The 26,252-nt window shown below is 34.2% G+C and overlaps 1 protein-coding gene across 1 annotated transcript in view; it reads left to right on the top strand.

The window, feature by feature from the left end:
• The window catches only part of LOC128186660 (uncharacterized), a 34,973-nt gene extending 10,237 nt beyond the window's left edge, over positions 1 to 24,736 (top strand). The window contains exons 17-46 of the mRNA XM_052856497.1: positions 2,481 to 2,695; positions 3,467 to 3,618; positions 6,673 to 6,737; positions 8,287 to 8,363; positions 8,777 to 8,918; positions 11,279 to 11,447; positions 11,624 to 11,761; positions 11,959 to 12,242; positions 12,629 to 12,760; positions 12,851 to 12,987; positions 13,090 to 13,198; positions 13,329 to 13,509; positions 13,796 to 14,018; positions 14,139 to 14,301; positions 14,425 to 14,556; positions 15,018 to 15,192; positions 15,700 to 15,936; positions 16,211 to 16,392; positions 16,657 to 16,866; positions 16,961 to 17,124; positions 17,608 to 17,758; positions 17,872 to 17,895; positions 18,052 to 18,297; positions 18,430 to 18,678; positions 18,976 to 19,167; positions 19,667 to 19,883; positions 20,838 to 21,037; positions 21,157 to 21,306; positions 22,488 to 22,747; positions 23,224 to 24,736. Of these exons, the coding sequence (XP_052712457.1) occupies positions 2,481 to 2,695; positions 3,467 to 3,618; positions 6,673 to 6,737; positions 8,287 to 8,363; positions 8,777 to 8,918; positions 11,279 to 11,447; positions 11,624 to 11,761; positions 11,959 to 12,242; positions 12,629 to 12,760; positions 12,851 to 12,987; positions 13,090 to 13,198; positions 13,329 to 13,509; positions 13,796 to 14,018; positions 14,139 to 14,301; positions 14,425 to 14,556; positions 15,018 to 15,192; positions 15,700 to 15,936; positions 16,211 to 16,392; positions 16,657 to 16,866; positions 16,961 to 17,124; positions 17,608 to 17,758; positions 17,872 to 17,895; positions 18,052 to 18,297; positions 18,430 to 18,678; positions 18,976 to 19,167; positions 19,667 to 19,883; positions 20,838 to 21,037; positions 21,157 to 21,306; positions 22,488 to 22,747; positions 23,224 to 23,445 (5,198 nt within the window). The 3' untranslated portion in view covers positions 23,446 to 24,736. The remainder of the gene's footprint in view (positions 1 to 2,480; positions 2,696 to 3,466; positions 3,619 to 6,672; positions 6,738 to 8,286; positions 8,364 to 8,776; positions 8,919 to 11,278; positions 11,448 to 11,623; positions 11,762 to 11,958; positions 12,243 to 12,628; positions 12,761 to 12,850; positions 12,988 to 13,089; positions 13,199 to 13,328; positions 13,510 to 13,795; positions 14,019 to 14,138; positions 14,302 to 14,424; positions 14,557 to 15,017; positions 15,193 to 15,699; positions 15,937 to 16,210; positions 16,393 to 16,656; positions 16,867 to 16,960; positions 17,125 to 17,607; positions 17,759 to 17,871; positions 17,896 to 18,051; positions 18,298 to 18,429; positions 18,679 to 18,975; positions 19,168 to 19,666; positions 19,884 to 20,837; positions 21,038 to 21,156; positions 21,307 to 22,487; positions 22,748 to 23,223) is intronic.
• The last annotated feature ends 1,516 nt before the right edge of the window (positions 24,737 to 26,252 follow it).

The following is a 26,252-nucleotide window of genomic DNA, read 5'->3' as shown; positions in this document are numbered from 1 at the left end:
CATAGGAAAATGTTTAAAAAATCTTCTTCTCAAGAACCACTACACCAGAAATGCCAATATTTACACAAAAGCTTGTATACATAGTGAAGATTCTAAATTGTAAAAATCGTGACCCTCGGACCAAAACTGGGGCCCCAGGCGGGGTTCAAAGTTTAACATAGAAATACATAGGAAAATGTTTAAAAAATCTTCTTCTCAAGAACCACTGCACCAGGAATGCCAATATTTACACAAAAGTTTGTATACAAAGTGAAGATTCTAAATTGTAAAAATCGTGACCCTCGGACCAAAACTGGGGCCCCAGGCGGGGATCAAAATTTAACATAGAACTACATATGAAAAATGTTTAAAAATTTTCTTCTCAAGAACCACTTCACCAAAAATGCCAATACATACACAAAAGGTTGTATATATAGTGAAGATTGTAAAAATCGTGACCCCCGAACAAAAGTGGGGCCCCAGGAGGGGTTTAGATTTTAACATATATAGGAAAATGTTTTAAAATCTTCTCAAGAACCATCGTGCAACTGTTTGGGATATTACTATGCATACATGTACATCCTTAAATAATGTAGATTCAAAAAATTGTAACTCCCGGACAATTGATGGGCACCAAGAGGGGTTCAAAATTTAAACATTTTAAAAAACAAAGGAAAAGTTTAAAAATTTTCTTCTCAAGAACTACAATGTTTTAGTTAGTGGAATATCTATGCATGCATCCTTCGCTTATGTAGATTCCTAATTCGTAAAATCGTGACCCCCGGACCAATAATGGGGCCCCAAGATGGGGTCAAAGTTTATTATAGAAATATAAAGGTAACAGGTTAAAAAATCTTCTTCTCGAGAACTACAATGCTTCAATTTGTGAGATTACTATCATGCATACAACCTTGGATAATGAAGGTTCGACAGTTTTAAAATAGTGACCCCTGGACTAATACTAGGGACCCAAGATGGGTTTAAAGTTAAATGTAGAAGTACCGGTATATATGGAAAATGTTTAAAAATCTTCTTTTCGAGAACTACAATGCATCAATTTGTCAGATAACTATGTAAGCACCCTCAAATAGTGTAGATTCGAAATTATAAAAGCCGTGACCTCAATCTAATACTGGGGCCCCAAGAGGTGTTCAAAGTTTAGCATAGAAATATAGAGGGAAAATGTTGAAAAATCTTTTTCTAGGGAACTATAATGCTTCAGCTTGTGAGATAACTATGCAAGCATCCTTAAATAATGTAGATTCCAAATAATTAAAACTTTAGCACTGGACTAATACTGTGGCCCCAAAAGGGGTTCAAAGTTTAACATAGAAAGATATATTGAAAATGTTTTTAAAAAGTTCTTCTCGAGAACTATAATGCTACAGTTTGTGAGATTACTATGCAAGGATCCTCAAATTGTGTAAACTCTAATGTAGTGGAACCAAGAGTTATCTTTCTTAATGTTCTGTACAGTCTGAGAGTTATTCCTCTTGAAGTGGAACTCTTCTACGTTCAGTTTTTCAGGTTGTGTACGTGCGGTCCCACCGCAGTGCTACACATTTTCATTCCTATGTTACTATTTATGTTGTTCAAGCCAACCATAAACCTCGGACCATTACTAGGTCCCCAGAAAGGGGTTCAATGTTTAAAATAGAAAAAGCATATGCTACGAAATGTAATGTTACAAGGAACTGCTGTTCAGGTGAGCGATGTGGCCCATGGGCCTCTTGTTTGATAAAGGTTACTGCACTTGTGCAACAATTTGTTACATATTGTACAGATACATAGATTTTTTGTTACTGGTACTTCAGGATTTAGTTCTTTGCCAAAATGCTTACTAGTTAATACTGTGGTTTCATTAATTTTCATGGGTATCAATTTTCGTGGATTTTCTGAAAACCACAGTTTCAAGGATACAAAATTTCGTGGCCAATGATCCTATCAATATAAAATGTTAGTTGAAATTGAACTTCAATGAACATTAAATTTTGTGGATCAACTTAACAATGAAATCAACGAAAATTGGTATTCAAGGAATATTGATGAAACCACAGTTCAGTAAAACACAGTTATAGCTAACACGCTTACAATGAATTGACCCTTACAACAAAGTGATTTTCATTCCCTGTGTTGTAAACTTAACAGATATAACAAATTAGCAAAATAGCTTGTCCCTGGCACTTTGTAATAAGCATGTTTCACTGTATTTTCCTCATTTTAATCCATTATCAATATAATAGTAAAAGTTTGTTTTCAATTTTGCTTCTTGTATTGCTATATGCAATATACATTTTTTTTAATGTAATTTTATATCATTTTAACTTTTAAAAAATTTGTTACATTGTTAGCATTGTTTCTTTTTATGAAACCAAATCTCATTCAGATCCCATAATTAACAAATTCAAGTAACAAAAACGGATGATAATTATATTATTAATGATTAAATGACAGAAATATCAATACTTGAGAATGCAAGCCAGTATTACTATTCATGATAGAATCAGCTGGAGGAAGTTTGAAAGGAAATGGTGTTATGCAACCAGAGCACCAAAAGTCATACGATGAAGGAAGAGGTGAAAAAGATAGGCACAGAGAAAGGAAGAAAGAGAAATACAGAGATAAAGAAAAGGGCCAACACAAAGACAGACACAGAAGTAGAAGTAGGGGTGATAGAGAGAGAAACAGCAGTGACAGGCACAAAAAGCACAAACATGTAAGTGGTGAAAATCATTTCATCTTGTCAACTTTCAGTGATAAGAAATAACATGCAGAAAGCAGATTAATCAAGTAGTATTCCTTTTTTTTTTGGGGGGGGGGAGGGGTCTGACGATGAATGATGATTTTCGCTAGGTATATTTTTTGGGGGTAACACATGTACCATAAACCAACTTTTGTTCACAATGTTTGCAAGTATGTTGTCTTCACAAATATTTATTGCCGTTGCTCAGTCATGATAATAAGTCGCCATGAACCAGATTACCTGTGTTCCTTAACAAAATAAAGTCACCACAAATAAAAACTGGTTTACAGTTGAATCTTTACATAGGCTGCCCAAAGTTAATTCTGCGTATAACATCATTTAACATCATTTCAAAACAATTTTTTCAGACAAATTTTTTTTATTCATTTACATGTACATAAACACAAATACAACAAGTATTTTAGCCGCATGTAGGCAATCTCTTTAATAGTGTTCTTTCCTGACAATCCCATTAAGTATCAGACATAAAGTCAATAATGTGGTCTAAACATTTCGAATTTCTACGCATTACAGTATTTTGGTAAAATCAAACTGGAAAAGATCAAATTAAAGAAGGGGTTTGTTTTTTCTTCTTAAAAGGCAATTTCTTCTAAACCTTATTGTGTGTGTAACGTTAAACATAGAATAGGGACATGTGCACATATCTAGGGACATGTGTACACATGTATGCATACCAGTATACAGAAGTTGAATTATATGATTATTAATCCTTGTTATTTTCAGACAAAGAGTAAGAAGTCTAAACACAAAAAGAAACACAAGAAAGAGAAAAAGAGTCACAAAAAGGAGAAGCATACAGTGTCTTACAGTTCGTCTGATGCCGACAGTGAAAGTGACAGCGACTCACCCGTGTCTAACCAGGAACTGTTACAACGGTAGGTACTGGACGCCAACTTTTATTCATGTGCAAGAAATTTTCGCAAGGTTCATGAGAGCCATGTATTTGCGAATATTTCTCGCCATGAACCAGTCATTGCCTCAAGCGTATTTAAATATCACAGGCGTAAACAAGGCTTGATTGCAAAAATTAGTCGTCACGAACTAGTTTAACTACAGTAATTCACAAAATAAAGTTGTTGCGAATAAAAATTGGTTAACAGTTTCAAAAGTGTTCAGCAGAGCCATGTTTTAATTTTAAAAAAGATATGGACTACTTCATTGTTTCTAAGTAGAGAAATGTATATTACATGTTATATATGACATAAGAAATATAAGTGCTAAGTGCATGTATGTTATGTACTTGTAAAATGAAGTAATCTAGTGAATATCTGAGCGGTTAAAATTTTGAGTCCATAAAAAACTGTTTTGTCTCTGAAAATGAATTGCTAGTACATTTATAATTATGTTAAGCTGTAATTAAGATTATAAAGGGTGAACAAACAAAAAATCTATAAACAAATGTTTCTATTTGTAGACAAAGATTTTAGATTTGCTGTTTCTCTTTGTAGACAAAAACAAACTTCATATATATAGTCCAATCGCTTATCTCTTGCTCTTAAGCAATTTAAGTCATCAAATTTAACCATACAGATGTTTATGATAAAATATCTTATTTTGAAACACTTGAATATAATAAAGTTGTTACACATATCACACAGTATTGGATAAAGTTCAGATATATGTACATGCTGTGTATGTTATTAGTTCATTTGATATAGAGTGATATAAATTGTATTTAGTTATTCTGCATGGTAATAAAGAAATTGATATATGTTTGTATAGATATTGGAACGTTTGGTTATTTTTTTAATTCACCTCTTTAATGGTTTAAAATGTTGCTGTGTTTGTTTATCTTTACTTGGTTTTTTTTTTCCAGATGGAGAAGCCTGACAAAGGAAGGAAAACTTTAAAAATCATCGAAAAACCAGACATATAGTTGTTGAGAAATAAAACAAGGATGGAAAACCCTTGAAGATGTTGTTGTTTATTATAAACATCCCCATAATGTCTACGATTGTTACAAAGAATTATGAAATGCATGTTCGAAAAAAAAAATTATATTACCATGATTACCGGTTATATATTACACAACGATTTGTATAAGAACACTTTAAAAGTTGTTCATTTACAGCAAGTCTGACAAATAAAATAGATTCTGAAGTTGTTTTATAAAGTCCTTTGGTATTTTTTATTTTCTTAGAATGTTGGTAATAAGGTTTTTTTTTAAACAGTAGTTTGTAAATGAGAGATGTTCTGAACTGCAGCATTAAGCCAATTTAATACACACTGGGCATATACATGTGCATGAATCAGTATGACCGTGCATGCACTGTGAGGTCATTATGAAAATTGACCCAAGTTAATTTCAGAGTTTATACCGTTAGGTAAAAGTTATTGATTCACAATGTGTGTTTTCTGAGTATCAAGTTGTTATTGATATGAAAGCCATTGATGTTTTAGTTGACAGTGTTGTGAAATACTGTCAATTGTTATACCCTTTATGTAATTCTTACTACATGTAATAAGAATGTTATTTCCATGTTTGACTGGGGTCTACCTGTCCAACATCGAAATTGTTTGACCGCTAAGTCAAAGCTAATTAATTTTTCTCCGAACTAGACAGAACGGAATCGGCCGAAGTTTAGTGCAGAAAAAATTAATAATTATAAAGAATAACATTTATAAGAGTATAACAAAACAGTTGTTGACTGGGCGTGATAAGTGAAAATGTTGTCCGAGGCCTGCGGCCTTCAGGTCCAAAAATCCATATGTTGCCCTCATACCCAGTCAATAAATATAATATTGCCATAGTCTGCTTCTGAGACTAAGAAATATACTGAAACTTCAGGCACATGTATACATCATTGTTTTACGTAATACATGTGATACTTATGGCGAGATTTAGGAACGCATCTTAAATTTTGAAAGGATTTAAAAATGAGACATTGTGACATCTAGATGTAAACAAAACCTAAGATTGTTTCTACATGACTTAGCGGGGATTACATTTAGCTTGAAACTAGATCTGAATTCAATTACAATGTTCTAAGATATTTTACTATTCTTTGTTTATCTTATTTCAATTTGCGTACAATTTTATCAAAAGATAACAACATCGTTTTCATTATTGTGAATTAAGAAACGTTACGAATCTGTAGTAGATGCATTGTTTCGAAAATTTTATAATACTGCAAGATACTTGTATGATGACCGGGGAATTTCAATTGAATAAAAAGAAAATAGTTCAATTGAGGTCCAGTGCTTTGTCTAACAAATCTATACCATATTAATTGAATACTAGTCCATACTAGGCTTAATCATCAGATTTTTAAAGAAGATTTTTAGCCCCACCCACTTCCAAAGGTGCCCCCTCCCGCAACTTTAATTTAGACCACTGAAATGATGGGCACTGATATTATCACACGACAATTAATTTTTAAACGCGTATGGACATTGTATAGTTTTAAAAAATATAAATGTAGCGGTCATCGGTTAACTATTACCGTGATATTCATAGATCACAGAGAGAGAGAGAGAGGGGGGGGGGCTATATATGTATATGTAATCGGGGAATGAACATGCACATGTATATTAACATGCAGGCATATATTCAATAAACATGCTGTGTACCTATACATAGTCCTTTAAACAAAAAGTAGAACACTTGCAAGTGTCTCATTTTAAGTGATTTTGGATGATAACTGCATAAAAATTTCCTTCCTGTGCTAGATAGAAAACCGGAGAGAAATCAAATCTAGTTTGACGGTGCATATTTAAAGTTGAATGAAGATCCGGAGGCGTGCTGATCACGTATAATATCACTGTGTCCATCAAACCGTATATAGGCCCGGTTTTGTTGACAGTACAATCACAATAGCTTCAAGGATTGAGGAAGTGAAATAGGAGCCCGCATTTAAAATATATAGACTGAATTAAAAATTACGAGGCGGGTGGACGAGGAATAAAGTGCTGTATTTTATGTACCACAGGATCAGAATGGATCCGGGTTTGGTTGTAGTGTGGAGCTTATTGTTGACCGTGGTGCTGTCTGAAGGTAAGACAATGTATTAGTTTATTCGAGGGTCGTGTAGTTTCAGTTTTGACCGACGTTATGTACATGTAGAGCAAAAAGTTAGTCAAGTGTGACTGTCCATGTTTCTCTTTTTAACAGGTGTGAAAATACCTGTAAGACATTCCTTTTCAATGAATTCAAGTAATGTTTACAATTCGAGATTATCTTTTCGGAAGTTGATGACTGTACCTTTGTCGTAAGGATTATTTCTGCATACTGTGTCAGTGTCAATGAGATTAAGAAGGGGTGGGAGTTGCTTTACTTTTTGTGGCCATTTTCCTTCGCATGAGCCATGTACTTTTTAAAATCAATATCTAAGGGACATGGTCAGGATTCATGTTAATATTCCATTTCTTATTTTTATGTTCACAATGAATCCGTGTAAATAGGGTATTTAAAACGTCAACTAAAATTTCAATGCCAGTTGACAAGTTATAAGCAAACACGTCTTTTTAAGGGAAATTCTTATGGAATGGTTTTTAACCGGGTTTCCAAAGAAAAAATCCAGTAAATGAAACGGTGAATATGCAGGCACGTAGCATCTGGGATGGGAGGGGGCGGGGTGGGAGGTCTCTCTCCCTGCTCCCCCCCCCCCCACTTTTTGTCGCAGCAAACTTTTTTTTTTAATTTACATATATAAAAGTAAATTAACATGGAGTTGCCCCCTCCCACTATTTTTGGAGGAAATAAACAGTGAATTTGATGTTATATGAAGTTATAGGTACACTATGCTCTTTTGAACTTAGCTATTTTGGTGGGCAAAATATTACAAATAGAATACCCAATTTTTCTGGATAGGGAGGGTTTATCAATTCAGGGTTGACAAAGGGACTGTCACACACAAAACGCGGTTTGCTGTCACATTGACAGTTTATCTCTCGTAACAATTTTTTTTCAAAAGATTTAAATAATACCATGTGTTATGTTAATGGTTTTCAAATGATATTTTATCCTTCTCTACTATCCAAGGATGACGAATTTCTTTTCTTCTTTGAATACAGGCTTGAGTAATGAACCTGTTTCTAAAATAATCATCTAAAACATGTTAAACCTTGTTTGAAAAATGTCTCGCAAAAAGCATCCTTCAAGTCTATTGACTTAATAAACTTTGGCAAATGCGGTACAAGATTATGAGAGCATGTCCAGATTCCCGGATAGATTGTTGTGTACATTATATAACTCCCTTAGATGAACAAGTCCATATAAAGAAAGGTTTCTTTATGGACTGCGATAGGACGAATTTACATGTTTCATTTAAGAGACTGCAGGAAGTTGAAGTGGAAAATAAATCTTAAAATACATGAAAGCTGTTCTTCTTCATAGATAAATGTATGTGAAGGCTTTTATTCCCCTTAAGTGTGAACCCCACCATTTTAACTTTGGGTAAATAAAACAGTATGTCTTGGTTATCAAAGGTTCTTAATGTCATCAGCAGTCCCGTTTTAAAACGCATTATCAAGCCTAAATTAATAAAAGATTATATAATGAGCACGTCTTTAAGAACTGTTTCAAACTTTGTTTTTAATTATAGAGTTGTTCGTGACTACCCAAACCTCGGTCTTGCACATTGATACATCAACTTCACAAACATCAACCATTATTACCAAGGTAACGTATTATAATATACATGTATCTATTTATAAATTCCGTGGGAAAACTACAATTTGTTTATCTATTCATACTTTAATTTTTTTATTCAATTAATTGATTAATAACCATACCTGAATTGTATTTAGTGAATAGTTACTAATATGGATATATTTTGCCGAATTTTATGATAAAAATTACCACCCTGAATGCATTATTTTCCTATCAATGGTGGGGTTTTTTTTACTGAGAAATAAAGTATATATCAAAATCTGATTGGCGTGACTACAGTTGTACATTTGAATAACTCACATGCAAAAGGACGTTAATTTATCTCATATTTGAATATTGTTGGTTTTTAAATTGTTAAATGCAAAAAACAACAAACAATGAAAATAGCCGTCAAATAACAATTTGTTATTTTGGTTTTATAGGAAAATGGGCGTCTACTGGGTTTGGCTGCAGACTGGCGTGGGGGGAGGCTGTATTACACGGACGTGTCACCTACAGGGGGCGGTATCTACACCGCCAACCTACAGGGAGGGGACGTCAGAAAACTACCAATTCAATACCCTGGTAAGTTCTGATTTCAGACCTAGAAACTTAAACATGTTGGATCAAAACAAAATCCGTAGGAAAAAAGTAGTTTGATTTTATGATTCATGATGGAATTTTTCATATGCTCTTTTATCAGATTAAGGTAGAATGTATTACTAAGTATTTGATTGAACAATATTGCACTATGGGATTTGGCAAAAATTATGTAATTAAAAAAAAACACCGTTCCAGCTTGATTTTAGGAATAAGGAACCATTCTTTGATCGAGTGATTGTCGGTTACATGATCAAATTTAATGAAGCCCGATTGGCTTTATCGTAAATAATCTACATTTTCCAGTATCTTTGTTTATAATAACACTACGGGTTGATTTTGAAATGTATATTCCAATACACTTCATCACCTACTTTCTTAATATTTATTTGTACTATCGCTGAATTTTTGTTATTAATATAAGTAATAAGGACTCCTTCTTTCAGTATTATGAGGTGATCAAATACGGCCGGGTGTGATCAAATTTATAATACCCCTTCCCCCCTTTCGGGCTTTTTTGGATTTTATCACCCGGCCGTATTTGATCACCTCATAATACTGAAAGAGGGATTCCTGATTCCTTCGTTTGATTGGCAAAAACTATTTATCAATCTAGTTCTTACATTACCCCATGCAATCTAATATTTAAATGTAACATTTTAAGCAAAATAAATGCAAGTTTAGGTCTATAACATATATTTACATTTCGTTCGTACCAGTTAAAATTTCACGAATGAAAAAAGACCCATGGTATGTTTTATACTGGATCATAAATATCCTTGGCCCTTATGACGGGGATTGTCTATTGTTGCTGTCGTGAAGACGTGATCTCCAGTGAGGACATGTTTTAGTGATGGAACCATCAAAAACAATAATTCCCCATGCATAGGGACTTAACTTTGTACTTCTGAACGTTAAACACCACTCTCATGAATTGTCAATCTCAAGTAAACTGACAAAGCGGATGATGATACTACTTGACATTAGTCACTGGGAAATTTTAGTTGACTGGTTTGTTATATTATAAATTTACGTTCAAATTTTGGCACTAGTCACTATAAAATTTCCAGTTTACTGTTTTAATCAAAATAAATGTGCAAGATTTACAATATGACGTATTGTAAATTTTGTGTTTAAACCCACACTATATATTTCATTGTGACTCGCTCTTAAACTGATCGTGATGTAACCCAAAACGGTAGATAACAAAGGAGAAATGTGTGTTGTTTTACTGATTACATACATGTAGAAAGACAACAACTTATTCCCTCGGGCAAATACTCCTACATGCTAGCGAACATCATATGAATATCCAAAACCGACACGATTCTGTAGAGTTTACAATTTGGAATTAACATATACCATTCTCTATAAGAAAATTAGCTTTGAACATAAGAATATATAAATATTTCATTTTCTACTTGTTTTCAGAAGACCAAAATAACATAAACTCACGAATATAAAGCAAAACATCTAAAAGGGTATTTGGTAAAAATATATTATATAAGAACAGGCTTTTTGCAATATCTTCTTCCCTGTTATTTTCGCTAAGTGTAGTCGACGTTTCTTGATACGTGCTTTGTTGCCAAGTGAGAAAAAAAGAGGGAAGCTATTAACCTATAAAATGTAATCACTTGGTAACAGTCACTAACGGAAGAGGACATATGAATCTAGAGTCAAAAATAAACTGTACAAACACTTGGGTAAACAGAGAGAGGTGCTCCTCATTTAGTAAATGCTTAATAGGACTATAGCCGTACTTGGTATAAATCCTAAGGTCAAGGATCATCCTATAGGCATATACAGAGACACTTAAACAGGCAACCCTTTTGAATAGACAAATGTGTTGTTTACACAATTTGTCTGGGTTTTAGTACTTGTACATGTGTTGTGTCATACTCGCGCTGTATCATTTTCGTGAAATCCTGGGTAGATGAAACAACAAAAAATACAACATTTAGATTCATCTGGCAATAACCGGAGTAGGGTCCAAACCCTTATCCATTCCGATACTAAGCTTGCCAGTTTGGATCACTGCAAAAAATCGAATGTACCTTATAGAATGCTCTGAAATGGTTTAAACTTTCATCAATTCTATGGATCATTACGCGTACTATCCCCAACAGCCACAATATTCAATGCTGAACAGAAGAACGAAATATAAATCAAAGAACATTTTTGGACTATTGCAGAAGATACTATTTTTTCCTGTACAAGCACCGATCTCCATGTATAAATGTATACTAGGTTGAAATTTTTACGAGAATTAGACAGTTGATACATAGTTTGACATATCTTTTTGAGGCCAGCCTATCTTAACGACTTGACATCTGATTGGTTTGTAGACATGGAACCCGTGGGGCTGGCGGTAGACTGGGTGTACGGACACCTGTACTGGACAGATACCGTCTACAGGGCCGTTATGATGTCAAATCTTGACGGCACGGGACGCGTTACCATAGTGACAAAAGACCTGATCATCCCCCGTGGAATTGCTGTCCACCCCGATAGAAGGTTTGTTCAGAACTACGCGTCTCAATTTTTAGATTTCAAAAAACTCTCTCAAACAATTCTTGATCCATAAGGATATCTACATTAATGCGTGCAATGTCTTTAATTTTTATAAAAAGTATATGATACAAAATAAGTTTCGTATTTCATCAAACTGTATTATCAAATGAATTTGATAGAGAACTATATGTCGGCGACCAAGGAAAACATGCTGTGCAGGTTTGTGGGTTGGATGGAAGAAACTGCCGGGAACTCAACGTCACTGACGACAGCGCCACCTTCTGGCCAAATCAGATCGCTATTGACTACTCATCTCAGTAAGTCTCAAAACGGGGCTTACATGTACATGCATCTCTATAAATCTATGAAAAACAAAGTGAAAATGATTTTTATACCTACTGTTAATCAGTTTAAAAATAACCCTGATCGTGTATAGTTAAAGTGATAGCTAATTTTGAGTCAACCATATGGGAGAATTCTCAACCCTGGTATTTTGGTGTTTTGTAAATGACAGAAAGGTACATTGGACGGACGGGTGGGTACCAGCTTTATACTCCTGTTCCATTGGGGGCACCGACTGTCAGAGGAAGACTGGGAACCTCTCCACAGAACTTGGTTCTAACCCAGCGTTTGGTCTTGCTGTTGGTCAGAGTGGCCAGTTGTATTTGTCCACACTCCACAACCAGTCGTTATATAGGTCCAGTCTTGATCTTGAACTGACTAGCGTACAGATAGACACGTCAGAAACAAAGACGTTCTTCTTGATCAAAAAGGAAACGGGCTCTAGTCTACCAGCAGGTGCGTGTAAAATCTCACACTACCTTCAAATGTAATGCCTAAACGAAGTTAGATTTTTAGATGTAACAGTCTTCAAATGTTGCGATTTTTTAAGTTAAGGATTCGAAAGTACCAAAGTTACCATGTAAAGTCATCATATTTTGTCAATTCTTCATTAAGTTTGTAAATTTTGCTTTTCTTGATTTCAGTTTTTATATAACACTGAATTAAGATAATAATACTTGTAATGAAATTGTACTATACAATGAACCAAAAAGGCCTTTGCACCATTATGTTTATCAATATTTCTGTCAATATGAAAATTAACAATGTTGTGTTATTATTATCTATGAACATTAAATTTGTTGGCTATTTGACTGAATATGTCCAAAATGAACTTTATGCAGTCGTCACTACGAATCCTTGTGCCACCAATAAGGGGGGCTGCTCAGACATCTGTGTTCCACACTCAGGGGACAACTTTACCTGCATGTGTCCTGATGGATCGGGAAAACTTCCGGTCAACAAAATGTGCCAAGGTAAAGATCAAATATTATTCTTCCAAACTCTTTAACAGAATCAAATTCATGTTATTTTTTTTTATGAAGACACGTTTTAAATAACTGTAGCCCCGGACCAGTTTCTGCTCTTTACCGACATATCTAGGGGAATTGTGGGAATGGCTAGTGTTGACGATTCTGAAATGCAGACGACAATTGCACGGGCTGTTAAACCTTTGGCAGTGATTTACCATCAAACTGAAAAAGTATGAACGCGATATTTTTTAACTGTTGCTCTAAATTTTCTTACATTGTGTGTACGAAAGATTTTGATATACGAGTTTTAAACACAAATCATTTTTAAACAGAAAGTTTACTTCGCTGATGCTCGTCTTCGGGCCATCTACAAATGCAACCTAGACGGAAGTGACGTACAGACTGTACTAAACAGCTCGCATGGAATTGGCCAAGTGGAAGGTAAACAGCTGGTTAAGGACAGTTTAAGGCAAATATAATACTAAATGTCAAACACCAAGGCAAAATAATTCAATGTACCTTTACATATGAAATTTCAACTACCAATGACATATATATCTTAACAAATTAGGTTTGTCGATTGACTACCGTCAGAACCGACTTTACTTTTCCAACATGGGTTTTGAGGAGTATGATGGGGTGCTGAGATCATGGCATACTATCGAGATGGTGGACTTGGACACCAAACAAAGACGGACCATTGTGACGTCATTGGAGAAACCCAGGGCCGTAGTGGTGGACTCAGAGCGCCGGTAAATAGCCGCTTGATTCATTTTTTAAGGATATTTCTTTATCTTACAGTAGCAATGTTATTCATTTTGAAATTTTTTTTTTTTTTTACTTTGGTTGCCTCGTGGGTCTTTTGTCTCTTTCCATGCAGTGTTGTACAATCACGTTAATAATTAATTATACTAAAATAACAATTCAGTACTCAATGAAGTTCATACAAATTATTCATTCAATTAAGCCCACTAATTTTCTCCATTCCCTCGACGAATATTTCGCAAACTATAATACTGAGGCATTTATATTGAACAGAGTTTTGTACTACACCGACTGGGGAAGTGCAGGTCACGTGGGTAGGGTGGGTTTGGATGGTTCCAACAAGGTGATGCTAACTACAGCGGAGAACCCTAATGACCTGATTATCTCTGACAATAAGTTGTTGATCATCAACAACAAACAGCCCACAGCAGAAATCATAGAAATAGACCTCGCCAACTCTGATGGCGTAACAAACAGCCGTCAACTTTCCAACGTGGTAAGTCAGGCCTTTGCAAATATAACAAAACAGAAACGCGTATTGTATAGAAATAGCATAATATCTATTTAGTCATAATAAAGAATGTGGATGTTCGAATAATTATGGATTTTTTAACAGGAGCCAATGTCTCTGTCCATATCTGGGGGTAACCTGCTGGTCAGCTCTTTTACGGGAGGTCTCAGTATCTACAGCAAGTCAAGTCTCAGCCAAACCTTTAGCTCCATCCTCGGACAGTTTACACGAATGACCGTGGTGGACACAACTATAACTAAGCAACGAGGTACTCTGAGAGAGAGAGAGAGAGAGAGAGAGAGAGAGAGAGAGAGAGAGAGAGAGAGAGAGAGAGAGAGAGCATTTTAGAATGTTGGTGTTAATAATATGATGGGTTTTTTTAAAATTTCAGATGAAGGCGTATGTTCGAATTCCGAATCCTGCTCTGGCATTTGTGTGACTTCATCACAGTCCACTTTTTTCACGTGTCTATGTCCAACCGATAAATTCAACGAACAAACCAGCGACCGTTTATCCTGTCAGAGTATGTTGTGTTGCAATTTCTTTGATATATGTAATATACTTTGACGTCTGATAATGTAATCTGTTTGTCACCTCGGTTATACGGCTCACAACAATTTATTGAAGTACTTCGACTTAAAACAACAAGTCATTTTGAGAATAATGTTAGAAGTACTGGTAATTTCATGATATTTTAACTTGCAACTGCCTTCCGATTGTTTTCCTGTCCACCCCATCTTTTTCTCCGTCAGTCAAAACAAACCGTTTAGGACATTTCTCAAACTTTCTTCAAATTTAGATGATTCGGGTAAACAATACAGTTGTGTCGTAATGTTGACCCATACCTTTTGGCTCTGACTAAAAAATTCCTCATTTTGATTTTACAATAATGAAAAAAATATACAACAATTAACAAATTACATTGAACTTCATGATCATCACCTATCGAGGCGTTTAATTAGTTTTCTTTGTTTTTCTACACAGAACCAAACTCCTACTTATTATTTGCCGACATAGACGGGATCAAAATGGTCCCACAAGGCAATACGGGCGACAACCACGTCTATACCATAGTGTATCCTAGCGCCGACTGTAGCCATTTCTATGGTCTTGTAGTGGATGATAATCAACAGTATATCTACTTCAGTGCTTTACAAGGGTAATTAATACTTTTTTCTTTCTACGGGTTATCTAACTAAAAGCATTTTTCCAGTAGACCTCGAGGGAATGTCTTGACTAGTCAAAGCTTGTAACAATGATTTCATTTCTTAGTAGGTCCCTACTTCATTTCATACCAAAGTGTACGCACTGATTTATTCTGTTTATAAAGTCAAACGAATTGGGGGGTTTTTCTGTTAAGTGACGACTTAGTTTACTTTTAGCCTAAATTTTGAAACAAAATTTCGTCAAAGATTTCTCAACAACTATTTAGTGCATATTTTTGAAATTTTTACACACAATATTTTTATAGGCATGCCATATACCAGGTAGTAAGATGTTATTTTTACCAAATTAGATGTCAACTCCTGTTAAATGTCGACTTGGCTTATTTTGCATATTTAAATCAGAGCAGGGGTATGACCAGTGAGCATTGGCTCGCAGATATCTTGTTGTTTAAAATGTATACCAAATACAAGTCTGTTTTATATAATATTTCCATTTTCAGGAATTCAATTTTCCGCGCCAATGTAGACGGTTCGAATATGGAAAAATTTGTGACTGATGCCAATGGCAAAGTAACAAGTTTAGCTTTGGCTGGAAGCGACCTCTTCTGGACAACTACAAACACCATCGATAACTCCACCGGTGCTATCGTTCACTGTAACACAGGGGATACCAGCAGAACTGTCACTGTACTGAGGAATACCACAACGGAACCTCTAGATATCGCAGCTGATGAAAGGTATAACACCATCTTCATCCCCCTTAGTCCTAATGTGACGTTGAAACAGTTTTAACTAATATAACTCCCTGGATTTCATTTCTTTATTTGTGTTAGTACTGAAAAACAAGATAATGTTAAGGTTCGTAGAAACTCAGAGAGATACTTCCTGAGAAATATTCGACGGTTTATCAAAATTGCGTTTCTTTTGACCCGAGCTTTGTGATGAAATGTGATTTAATTGAATGAAAATGATGTTATTTGGGATGATTATTACAATGCTTTATATTGGCAGTAACATTTACTGGACAGAGAGAGGCAGGACTTCTGTGATGCGGTTAGACAGACGTGATACTGTATTACGTTTCATAACAGTCGGTGGCCAGACTTCTGCCATTGGCCTCACTGTTCCCTCCAGACATCTCCTGTACGCCACGGACCAGAGCGTGACATTGCGGCGGTTTCCTGCCAGCTCTGGTATCAGCATACATTTATACATATATATATGACTGTAAATTAGAGGTATATGTTTGGCGTCCTGATTTTTATACTACAGAAACTAGAATTGTAAAAAAAAAAGATTTGAGAAATGCAATTGATTTCAAAAGAATCAACGAATGCTAGTATTAAAATGTATCTCCTTATTTGTGGGTCACCAACATATTGGCAGATAATTATATACTTATTCCATAACCAAAGCATGATCTTATGAATTATCCTTACTTTTTATCTTTTGTAAAGGTTCATATCTAGTGGACACTATAACAGAGGCAGGGGTGAGAAATCTGAAGCCCACAAGACAATTCCTTTACCTATCTCGCTGGTGGGGGAACAACACGGGGTCGGTAACACGCCATGACCTCATCACGAAAAAAAATTATTATGTCACGAACAGTACAATTCGACCTGGACAGATGGTTTATATATCAGATCAGGCAATAAGTGTACAAGGTGGGGTAGTTTTATACACTTACACTTGCAAATATTTTACCTCACACGTCACGTCCGCTGGGAACCCTCGTTTACGTCTTTGTTTTGTGTTTAGATAAGGTGGGTAGCTGTCCCTCCATTGGATCCTGTTCAAGCACGACCTGTTTTCTGGACGTGGACTGTTACGGTAGCTCTAAATGCTGTGGTACAAGTCAGTGTACCAGGTGTTCACCCCCAGAGAAAGGGTCAAATTGTGTCAAGGAGGGAGTCTATATCGAGGTAAGCGTCAAAACATAACTGTTTGATTTAGAGCTATATATGGTGTACTATAACATTTTATGATATACAATTTGAAGTTCTATGGACACGGATGCATGAAAAATTACGATTTGTTTTTTCCCGTGTTCATGAGCAATGGCATTGAAAACGTCATGTTTCTAGAAATACAAAGACTTACGAAGCAAAAATATTTTTACATTATTACTTTGTGATCTGGTCAGCAATAAATAAACTCATTTTTCTGAACATTCTATAATTCATGAGCAATTATTATAAATTATAGCAGAGGCGAGACCTTACCAACTTACTATAGTATAACAGTTATCACCCATACTTAACATGATATATCATTTATTAAATCTTATTAGAAATTCATCCTAATAACATACAACAAATACATGTTACTGTAACGTTTTAATTGATTTTACCTCTTTCGCAGCTGAAATAACTGTTGTAAGTTATAGTATGTCTATTCAATATTAGAATTCTGGAGGTGCTGTGAATATTGGCTGTGAGAAATGTTCGTGTTTGAATGGTAATCTTACCTGTGACCGACTTGCCTGTCCGGACCTGAGTTCGTGTCCCACAGAATACAGAAATCAACCATCTGGGTCATGTTGTCGTTCATGCTCAGGTAAATGGCCTAAAAATAAACTTCCTTCTATTTCTTGAAATATTGAATGAGAATTGCAGACATTTTGCACATCATAGTAAAAACTAATGTTTATTTATATCTTATTACTACAGTAACAACAGCTTGCTCAAGTCCGCGTGAGTATTTTTTCCAACTTGTCTCTCACATATGTACCAGACATGTTGATTTCAAAATGATTTGATCGAAAATTAATCTCAAATACATATACATTGAAATTCAAATGATTTACGTATTGGAATAGAGAAAACTTACAATTTATTTTCTCGTTTCAGCAACAATAGAAAACTGCCCCACCACTGCCAAGTCATTTCTCCTATCCAGTAACAGTGATACGGTTAATGTGACTCTTGATGACGTCATATCAACAGCAACATACGGGAAAAGTTGTTCCGGGCAGAAATTAAACATAGATTTTAGTGATACGTCTCTAAAATATCGACCAAACGTTCAAACGGTCACTGTATCAGCTTCAGATAAACATGGCACCGCGACCTGTACAATTTCTATTCATATAATCGGTAACTAGGATGCCTTTTGTTTACAGTTATACATTGCAATTTTCTTTGGTAGAAATTTTCATTTCTTTAATGAAAACATAAAATCTTAGTATGTTTTTTTTATGTAGATATTGTCTTTTTCTGCCTTTGTAGATGATACAAAACCAGTATTTGAATCTTGTCCAGGTGAAGCGTTACAAATATATGTAACAGAGAGTAATAGGGTCGTCACTTGGCCCCCGGTCACAGCCAGAGATAATTCGGGCATGGTGACGCTAACGCCAAATCTGGAAAATGGTGTCGAGCGGCCAGCTGGTTTATATGCTATCAATTATGAAGCTGTAGATGGTTCTGGCAATAGTAAAGTGTGTACATTTTCAGTAAAAGTCATTATGCTCCAAGGTTTGTACCAATTTTTTTTTAATCATAATAATTTTGCATTGCATCTTTTTATGTCCTGAAAGTGATGTGTGCATAAATGTATGTACCGAGAGCGTAATATTAAAGATAATTTGAAGGTTTTTTTAGTTAATTAAAAACGTATATCAAATTTAAGGATGATAAAATTTCAAAAATCCTAGTAGGTGCTTTTTCTCATTTCCATGAATTTAGTTATTATCCATGCAACGTAAACAAAAAATGAAATGTCAATGGTCATATGTTTTCTTTTTTACATGGAAAACCCCTGTTTTGTTACAGCTTGCAAGAGTCCACCCATCCCATTCAACGGTCTTCTAAGTTGTAAAGACGCCACTGAGCTGACATGTCAGTTGGAGAACTGTAATACTGGCTATTTGAACACTTTGTCCGTTACACCAACCCACACCTGTGATCAGACTAGTGGACAGTGGGTCCCTCCGTTTCCTTCCAATTTTACCAACGTCTGCGTCAGTAAGTCTACATTGTTTAAGGAGCGTACAACTACTGTTAGATTTAATGGACATCAACTACTGTATATATGGAAATATTCGCCCCCGTTTCATTTTCACCCCCTTTGCCCTCGTTGTCTGCGGGCGAATTCCAATGTCTCAAATTACTAGCATCTCTCTTTAAACACAACTGTGTCTGGGCGAATTCAAGACGATGCGAAAATTTTTGCAAGTGTACACTGGCGAAAATAATCCTGTATACAGTATTTCTGGATGTTTTTAAATCAATATAAATCAAAAAGACCAAATTTAGATTTTCGATACAATTTGAAAATTGCTATAAACTTAAAATTATAAAAAGTATGCTGCCTCCTATTTTGTACTTCTTCTATGTATGAATGAATTCATGAAGCAAGTCACAAAATCATGTCATATTATATGTTTTGTGTTTGTTCACAGTGTAACTGAGTAAAAGTTCGTATGTTTTCATATTTAGAAATGTATATTTTTTTCACTTTCAGAGCCCAGACCCTCAATTATTCAACGAGAGTATAATTTTGAGTTTAATTGTCCAAATTCCGAGTTCGATGCCGGGGACCTACAAGAGTGTATCTCCAACGCTCGCCTGTGTCCAAAAGATGACATTAAACTTTGTGACCGACCTTTCAAACGAATTCAGGGCGTTGCTGAATCAAACAGCCTGATGAATATAAACATGAAGATGGAAGGAACGCTACCGTATGATATGATCTTTATATAGTTTACCCGTCAACACCTAATTTTAAAAACACCAATTGCTAAAATTAACTTTTTAAAAAATATCATTCATAACAAATTACGAAATACAGAATGAATTAATTTATTATACAATTGCATAGCCATGGGTCTGTTTAAGAACTTTCATCACCATTGACATACTCGTATAACTTGTGTAGATACTGAGTTCATTTCTTTAATTAGTTACTCTTATACATTGCATCACAAACATTTGTTATATCTTTAAGGAAACATTGCCTATTGCAATGTCAATGCCTGACGATCACTCGATCCGTACATTGCATGATGTTGAATCGAGAGGCTATATTTCGAACAAGTGTACCAGAAAATGTGGATAATTTTTTAAACCATACAAAGTGGAACATTATATAAATAGTGCCTGTTTGGGAGGGTAACAGTTGAAATTGACACCCCGAGAAAACCATTGTCAACCGACGCGAAGCGGAGGTTGACAATGGTTTTCGAGGGTGTCAATTTCAACTGTTATCCTCCCAAACAGGCACTATTTATTTTGTTATACTGAATGTCTTTTTTAAAAATTTTATGAAAAATTTACTGCTTTTATATAGGAATAACGTGAATTCTACAGCGAACCGTACGCGCATAATTTTCGCGCATGTAACATTTTTTAATGTTACCCGTTGCCAAGTGCGTTGCTAACGCTGAGGGTAATAGTAAATATTATTAACTGCGTCTTAACCAATCAGATTTCAGTATTTAACATGAAAGTATAACAATATAAGTTATGATATAAAGCAGCAAATTTTCAATGTTTTAAAATATGGCCATGTCTGTTTAACAACTTTTAAGCTAACAAAAACACCTACTGCACTTATTATTAACGTTAGCTTGTTAACCATAACGTTAATGTTTATGAACACAACTCAGTTAAGTTGTATACAAAATATGTTTTAGTTATGGAGGCAACCTTGCGGACCTAACCAGCCGGATGGACAGCGCGGGAGGAATGATCGAAGACTTCTTTCAAACTGGCAATTTTAAAACAAAATGTCCAAAAATTACCTGTCCTTTCACAAAGGCTACGTCCAAGCCAGATATCAGGAAATGTAATATTGGGTCAAAGACTTTCATTGTACAGGGAAAGGAGATTTGTGGTGAGGCATTTTTTAGAAATAGAACAGATAACAAGAAAATTAGCTCCATATTGTTTTATAGATTATCATATTCAAACTGTGTGGATTGTGAACTAATTGGACATGGTCTTATTAAACAGCACCATGCCCTGCTGGATGGTTTTATAACACGGATGGCGACTGCTCACAATGCCCATCGAATACCTTCCAGGAAAGAACCGGGCAGACGATTTGTACAGCCTGTCCTGTGGAAACTTCTTCACCGACCGGTTCTTTCCTCCAATCGCAGTGTACGTTATAAGTTTACACATTCTGGCGCTAAACATCGGTATTTTAGTTGGGATCACTCAAACTTCAACATTTGACTGTATTTGAATATATATACTATATTTTTATACAGTAAAATGTTTAAATCTGAAATGGAGGGACTATTAAATAATGATGCATTAAGTTATATCACAGGTCACATTTTAAGTTTATTGTGCATATGATCATTATATTTTATATTCAATATTTAATCAGAACAGAAAGATCATTATTTAATTGTTACACAACATTCATTAAGAAAATGAATTTTGAATTAATAAAGAAGCTTTTAGGGATTCTATTTTCTTTTGTTTGAAAGGTTTTTTAAAATTAAAAATTACAAAATTCAAATAATTTTAATATATTTTTTCAACATTTGATAGAGTTGGAAAATATTCTGTAGGTGAACTCAACATGTTCACAATAAAATATAGAGAGTTTGATAGACTTTCAGATTTAAACCATGCAAATATATAGAAAAAAGTCTTAATTTTGCAAAAGTTGTACCTTTGAAGCCCTTTATCTAAAAATCGACATCACTGACCCTCCATGTTTTATAATGCCATAATGATACTAAGTACATATTTAGACATGTGTCTTTATGTTATAAAATTCTCTACATTCAAAAAGCTTTTATTTCAAATCAAATCTTAGCTATCGAAGAAATTGGCTATTTAAACGCAAAAATATCAAGAAAAATCTATGCAGCTTTATTTAGAATTTTTCCTTAATCTCTGTATTCAAACTGATCATCTGCACAATTCAAAACAATATTCGATGTTATAATTACGCTTTAATAAAAATACTGGCAGAAAATCCCAATTCAGCTCAAATTACATTTTAGGTGCAAAAATGTCAAATTAACTGCACCTTAAAGAAGAGGGATGAACACTGAGCCCCCTTTTTCTTTATATTTTTAAATTATGTTTTGTCTGCAAATTTCCATGATATACTTCTCGAGAAATTCCTAATACAACCACATCGAGGAGTGGGATAACTTTATCCTGTTCATCACTGTGAAAAGATAACTTTCCTTTGGTAAAGAAATGTTTCTCTGTATACATTAATGAGTTTAGATATGGCGGAGTTTACAAATTACAAGCTTTAAGTGAACATGTATTCTTTACTATTGAATATTCCATCCTTTGCAATGTTTTATTAACAGGTATTCAGAGCTTATCACAAAGTGGTGGCAACACTGACACCATGAACATGCTTACAATCGTAATCCCAGTGATTGCCGCCTTGGTAATACTTTTACTGGTTGTCGTGGTCATCGCATGTTTCCTGAAGAGAAAGAAGGCGTCTCAACAACCATCCAAGAGAGAAGAGAAGTTTCAAAACCCAATCTTCATAGGCCAAGGAAATGATGCATTTTCAGGTGGTCCTACTGTTGAGGAATATGACCAGATTCCGGCAGACAAGGTAACTTAGCTTTCCTAGGTTGTCATATTTCTGTGGAATTCAAATGGTTTAAGGAACTTAAACATTTGCATGTAAGATACTGTAAATCACATAACTTGATTCTCAAGACCTCTGTTGGAATTTAAAAAGAACCATCTGTCACATTCCTTTTTTAAATATTTTATCATACGGTAGGATACTATGTGCATAAATAATGATTAAAATATATATCTTGTTATTTCGAGTCTAGATGGATTTTGTTGAATCATTCATGTCATAGAATGACATCCAATAGTTGTAGTATTTTTTCAATTTCACTACTAGCTTTACTATTGTCTTGGTTTTAAGCCTTTATTATGTTGGACATATTAAACCTATATTTTTTAACAAGGAAAGTAAAGGGAGAGTAGATGCTATACATATTTTCTCTTTGACAGTATTTAACGAACCACAATTGTTGTCTGGTATAACTAAGATTAATATTTTGTTCTTACTAGATGTTATCAGAATCCCAGATTCATAACTTTAAAAAAGTAGGAAGTGAAGGCGATTACGAAAGTAGTGCAAACCTTCCTGGGCAAGACCACACATACCAGGGTCTGAACGAGGCTAAAGGGGCAACGAACAAGGCGTTCGGCCAGTCTAACCACGACTCATCGGATGACTACGACTCCCCACATGATCCAGTTAGCAATGACTATGTGATACCTTTAGCTTGAGACTGTGTATCTCCTTTGTATTGCATATTGGATAATCTCTTCGATAAAATGTCTTCTTTATTCTTTAGACCAAATTCACTTTCATCTGTTTGCAGAAATTAAACCAATTGAGCACGATTTTTTTTTTCTCTTGATAAAAACTGTCTATTTGTGATGTTGTGTTGGAAGAATTAAGCTTTGTTTCGCTTTGTTTCTTGGCATGCTGCATTATTATGTTTTGGATCGATACTTAATTTGAATGCTAAGCATGTGATACATCTATGGAACGTCGTCTCTTATTACCCTCACAAAAAAAAAGCTTTTCTTTGGTCAAAGATCAGAATTTAATTGAATATATACTGCAGAACAAATTTTTCATGGAGTCACTAAATTAATAATCAAAAACAAGTGCTAAAATTAGAATTGTCTTATTCAAATGATACTTTCTTTTTATAACAGACAATCAAAAAAGTCCATTATATATGTATCATCTGATCAATTAAAAGGAAAATATTTTTTTAAAAAGCTTTTTTTCACCATAGAAAGTAACGTAAATGTTAATGAAAAAAAATTGCTTTTGCAAGTATTAAAATTCGTTGTACTGTGAAATTATTTTCAAATGATTTGAATTTGTTTGTTCTTTTGTCAAAGAATTTATAAAATAATTCGGGGAAAATCGAATAATGTATTTTCACTTAAAATAATTAGGATTTATATTTCCATTGAAAAAATATCTGTATTGTCCATATCTTATGATAGTACACGAGAGATAAGCCAAAATGTTTCATTTTTGAAAATTATATTTTGTATTTTAGAGGAGGTTATTATTGTTTCCAGAATGACCTTTGAATTTATTTGTGAAAGTTAAATTTGTCACCTTTCCAGATGTATTTCAGCAAAGTGTCGTTTCAATTGCTATGTATCGTTTGATTACATATCCAGAAAAAGTAAAGAAAATACACAACGACAATATATAATTGCAGTTTTTTGTTTTGCAACGAACGCAAAGATGACGGACATGAACAATTTGTTTAATTGAGATATAATTGAGATATCATGATTATTAGACTGAGTATAAAGTTTGATAAAACATGGTAATCAATTGAAATCGAATATTACTGGAACACAATTATTGGATTGCGTGGTGTATTAAATCATTGGAATAGGTCAGACATTAAGTTTTGTTCGTTTTTTCACTTCGCCTATTTTCTTACTAGTGATTATTACCAAAATATTGGATGTACATGTGAGCCGCTGTGCATTTTGTCGCATGTCTCAAATGATATGATATAAATTTCATCACTGGAGCTTGGTAATTACTTCGCTTTTTTTTAACATTAAATTTTAAAGTATAATAACACAATGAACTGGTATAATATAATTTGGAAATGGATTTTTAAAACTGTAAAAAAAATATAAAGCAATTAAGCATGTCCATTCTTGTTGCAAAAAATAATTATATTATTTTCTTTCGAAATAGAATACATTTTAATTGCTGCTTTTAACTTACATGTTTAATGTTTGAAAAGAGTCCTTACGTTTCATGTATTTTTTCTTTCCTCTTTAAGTTTTGGCGGTCAATGACTTGAAGAAAGACAACGTGCACAGCATTCAGAACGAGTTTTTAATTATCCTTTTCTTCACCATCAAAGAAAGTGCACCGAGCTATCGGAAGAAAAATCATTCACCTTGCTTTATTTTCCTATTTTTTATTCTAAAGACTTCATTGTTAATGCTACGTTTAAATCATTTTAAAATCGTGATTTATTAATAAATAAAGTTTATTTTTTAAAAAGTATATTTATTTCATGTCATATATAAGGTCTTCGAGTATTGTAAGGTGATAATTTTGGTCGGGATGTGATCAAATCCAATAAAGCCCGAAGGGCTTTATGATAGATTTGATCACGCCCCGACCGGAATTATCACCTCATAATATTAAAAGGATGATTCCTTATGATATATATTTATATAATTTTGTGCCATTGTACGATTAAATAATTAAATATATATATATTAAGAAAACCCTGCTGGCGCCTCAATTTGGCGTCATTTGAAGTTATGGGTTTTATAGTACAAAATCGATACGTAGTGTTATCACAGGCAGAGATACTAGAAAATGTAAATATATCGATATAAAACTGATGTAACGTTATACAAAATTTAACAATTTTATCATCTAAATAAGGAATAAGAAATCATTCTATGAGTATTATGAGGTGATAATATCGGTCGGGGCGTGATCAAATCCAATAAAGCCCGAAGGGCTTTATGTTAGATTTGATCACGCCACGACCGAAATTATCACCTCATAATATTCAAAGAATGATTCCTTATTACTTATATTTATATAATTTTAAGCCATCGTCCGATTAAATATTTAAATATAAATAAGCAAACCCCGCTGGTGCCTCAATTTTGCGTCATTTGTATTATGAGTTATATAGTACAAAATCGATACGTAGTGTTATCACAGGCAAAGACACTGGAAAATGTAAATATTGATCTTTAATAGGGATGTAAATGTGGAACGAATAGCTGTGATAATAAAAGATTACACAAATCAACATATTTTAACATACATAACATGTATCTTCTACTTTTTGTTTGGAAATCTTTTTGCTTGAATTACTCGTTATTCAAAAATGCCAATAGTCTCAATAAAAAGTTCTGTTTAAGTTAAAAACTCACATTAAGAAGATACATTTAATATATTAAACAGTTCTTATTATCGTTTATTAAAGTTGATGCACATATGAGAGTTGATGGTAGGTTTTGGAGCTTTACCTTTAACAGGATCGATCATGATTGAAAGAAATGTAGCGCAC

This window comes from Crassostrea angulata, chromosome 6, assembly GCF_025612915.1.
Source record: "Crassostrea angulata isolate pt1a10 chromosome 6, ASM2561291v2, whole genome shotgun sequence".
Lineage (NCBI taxonomy): Eukaryota > Metazoa > Mollusca > Bivalvia > Ostreida > Ostreidae > Magallana > Magallana angulata.
Note: the sequence above shows the minus strand (reverse complement) of the source record. Positions and strands in the feature narration are given on the sequence as shown.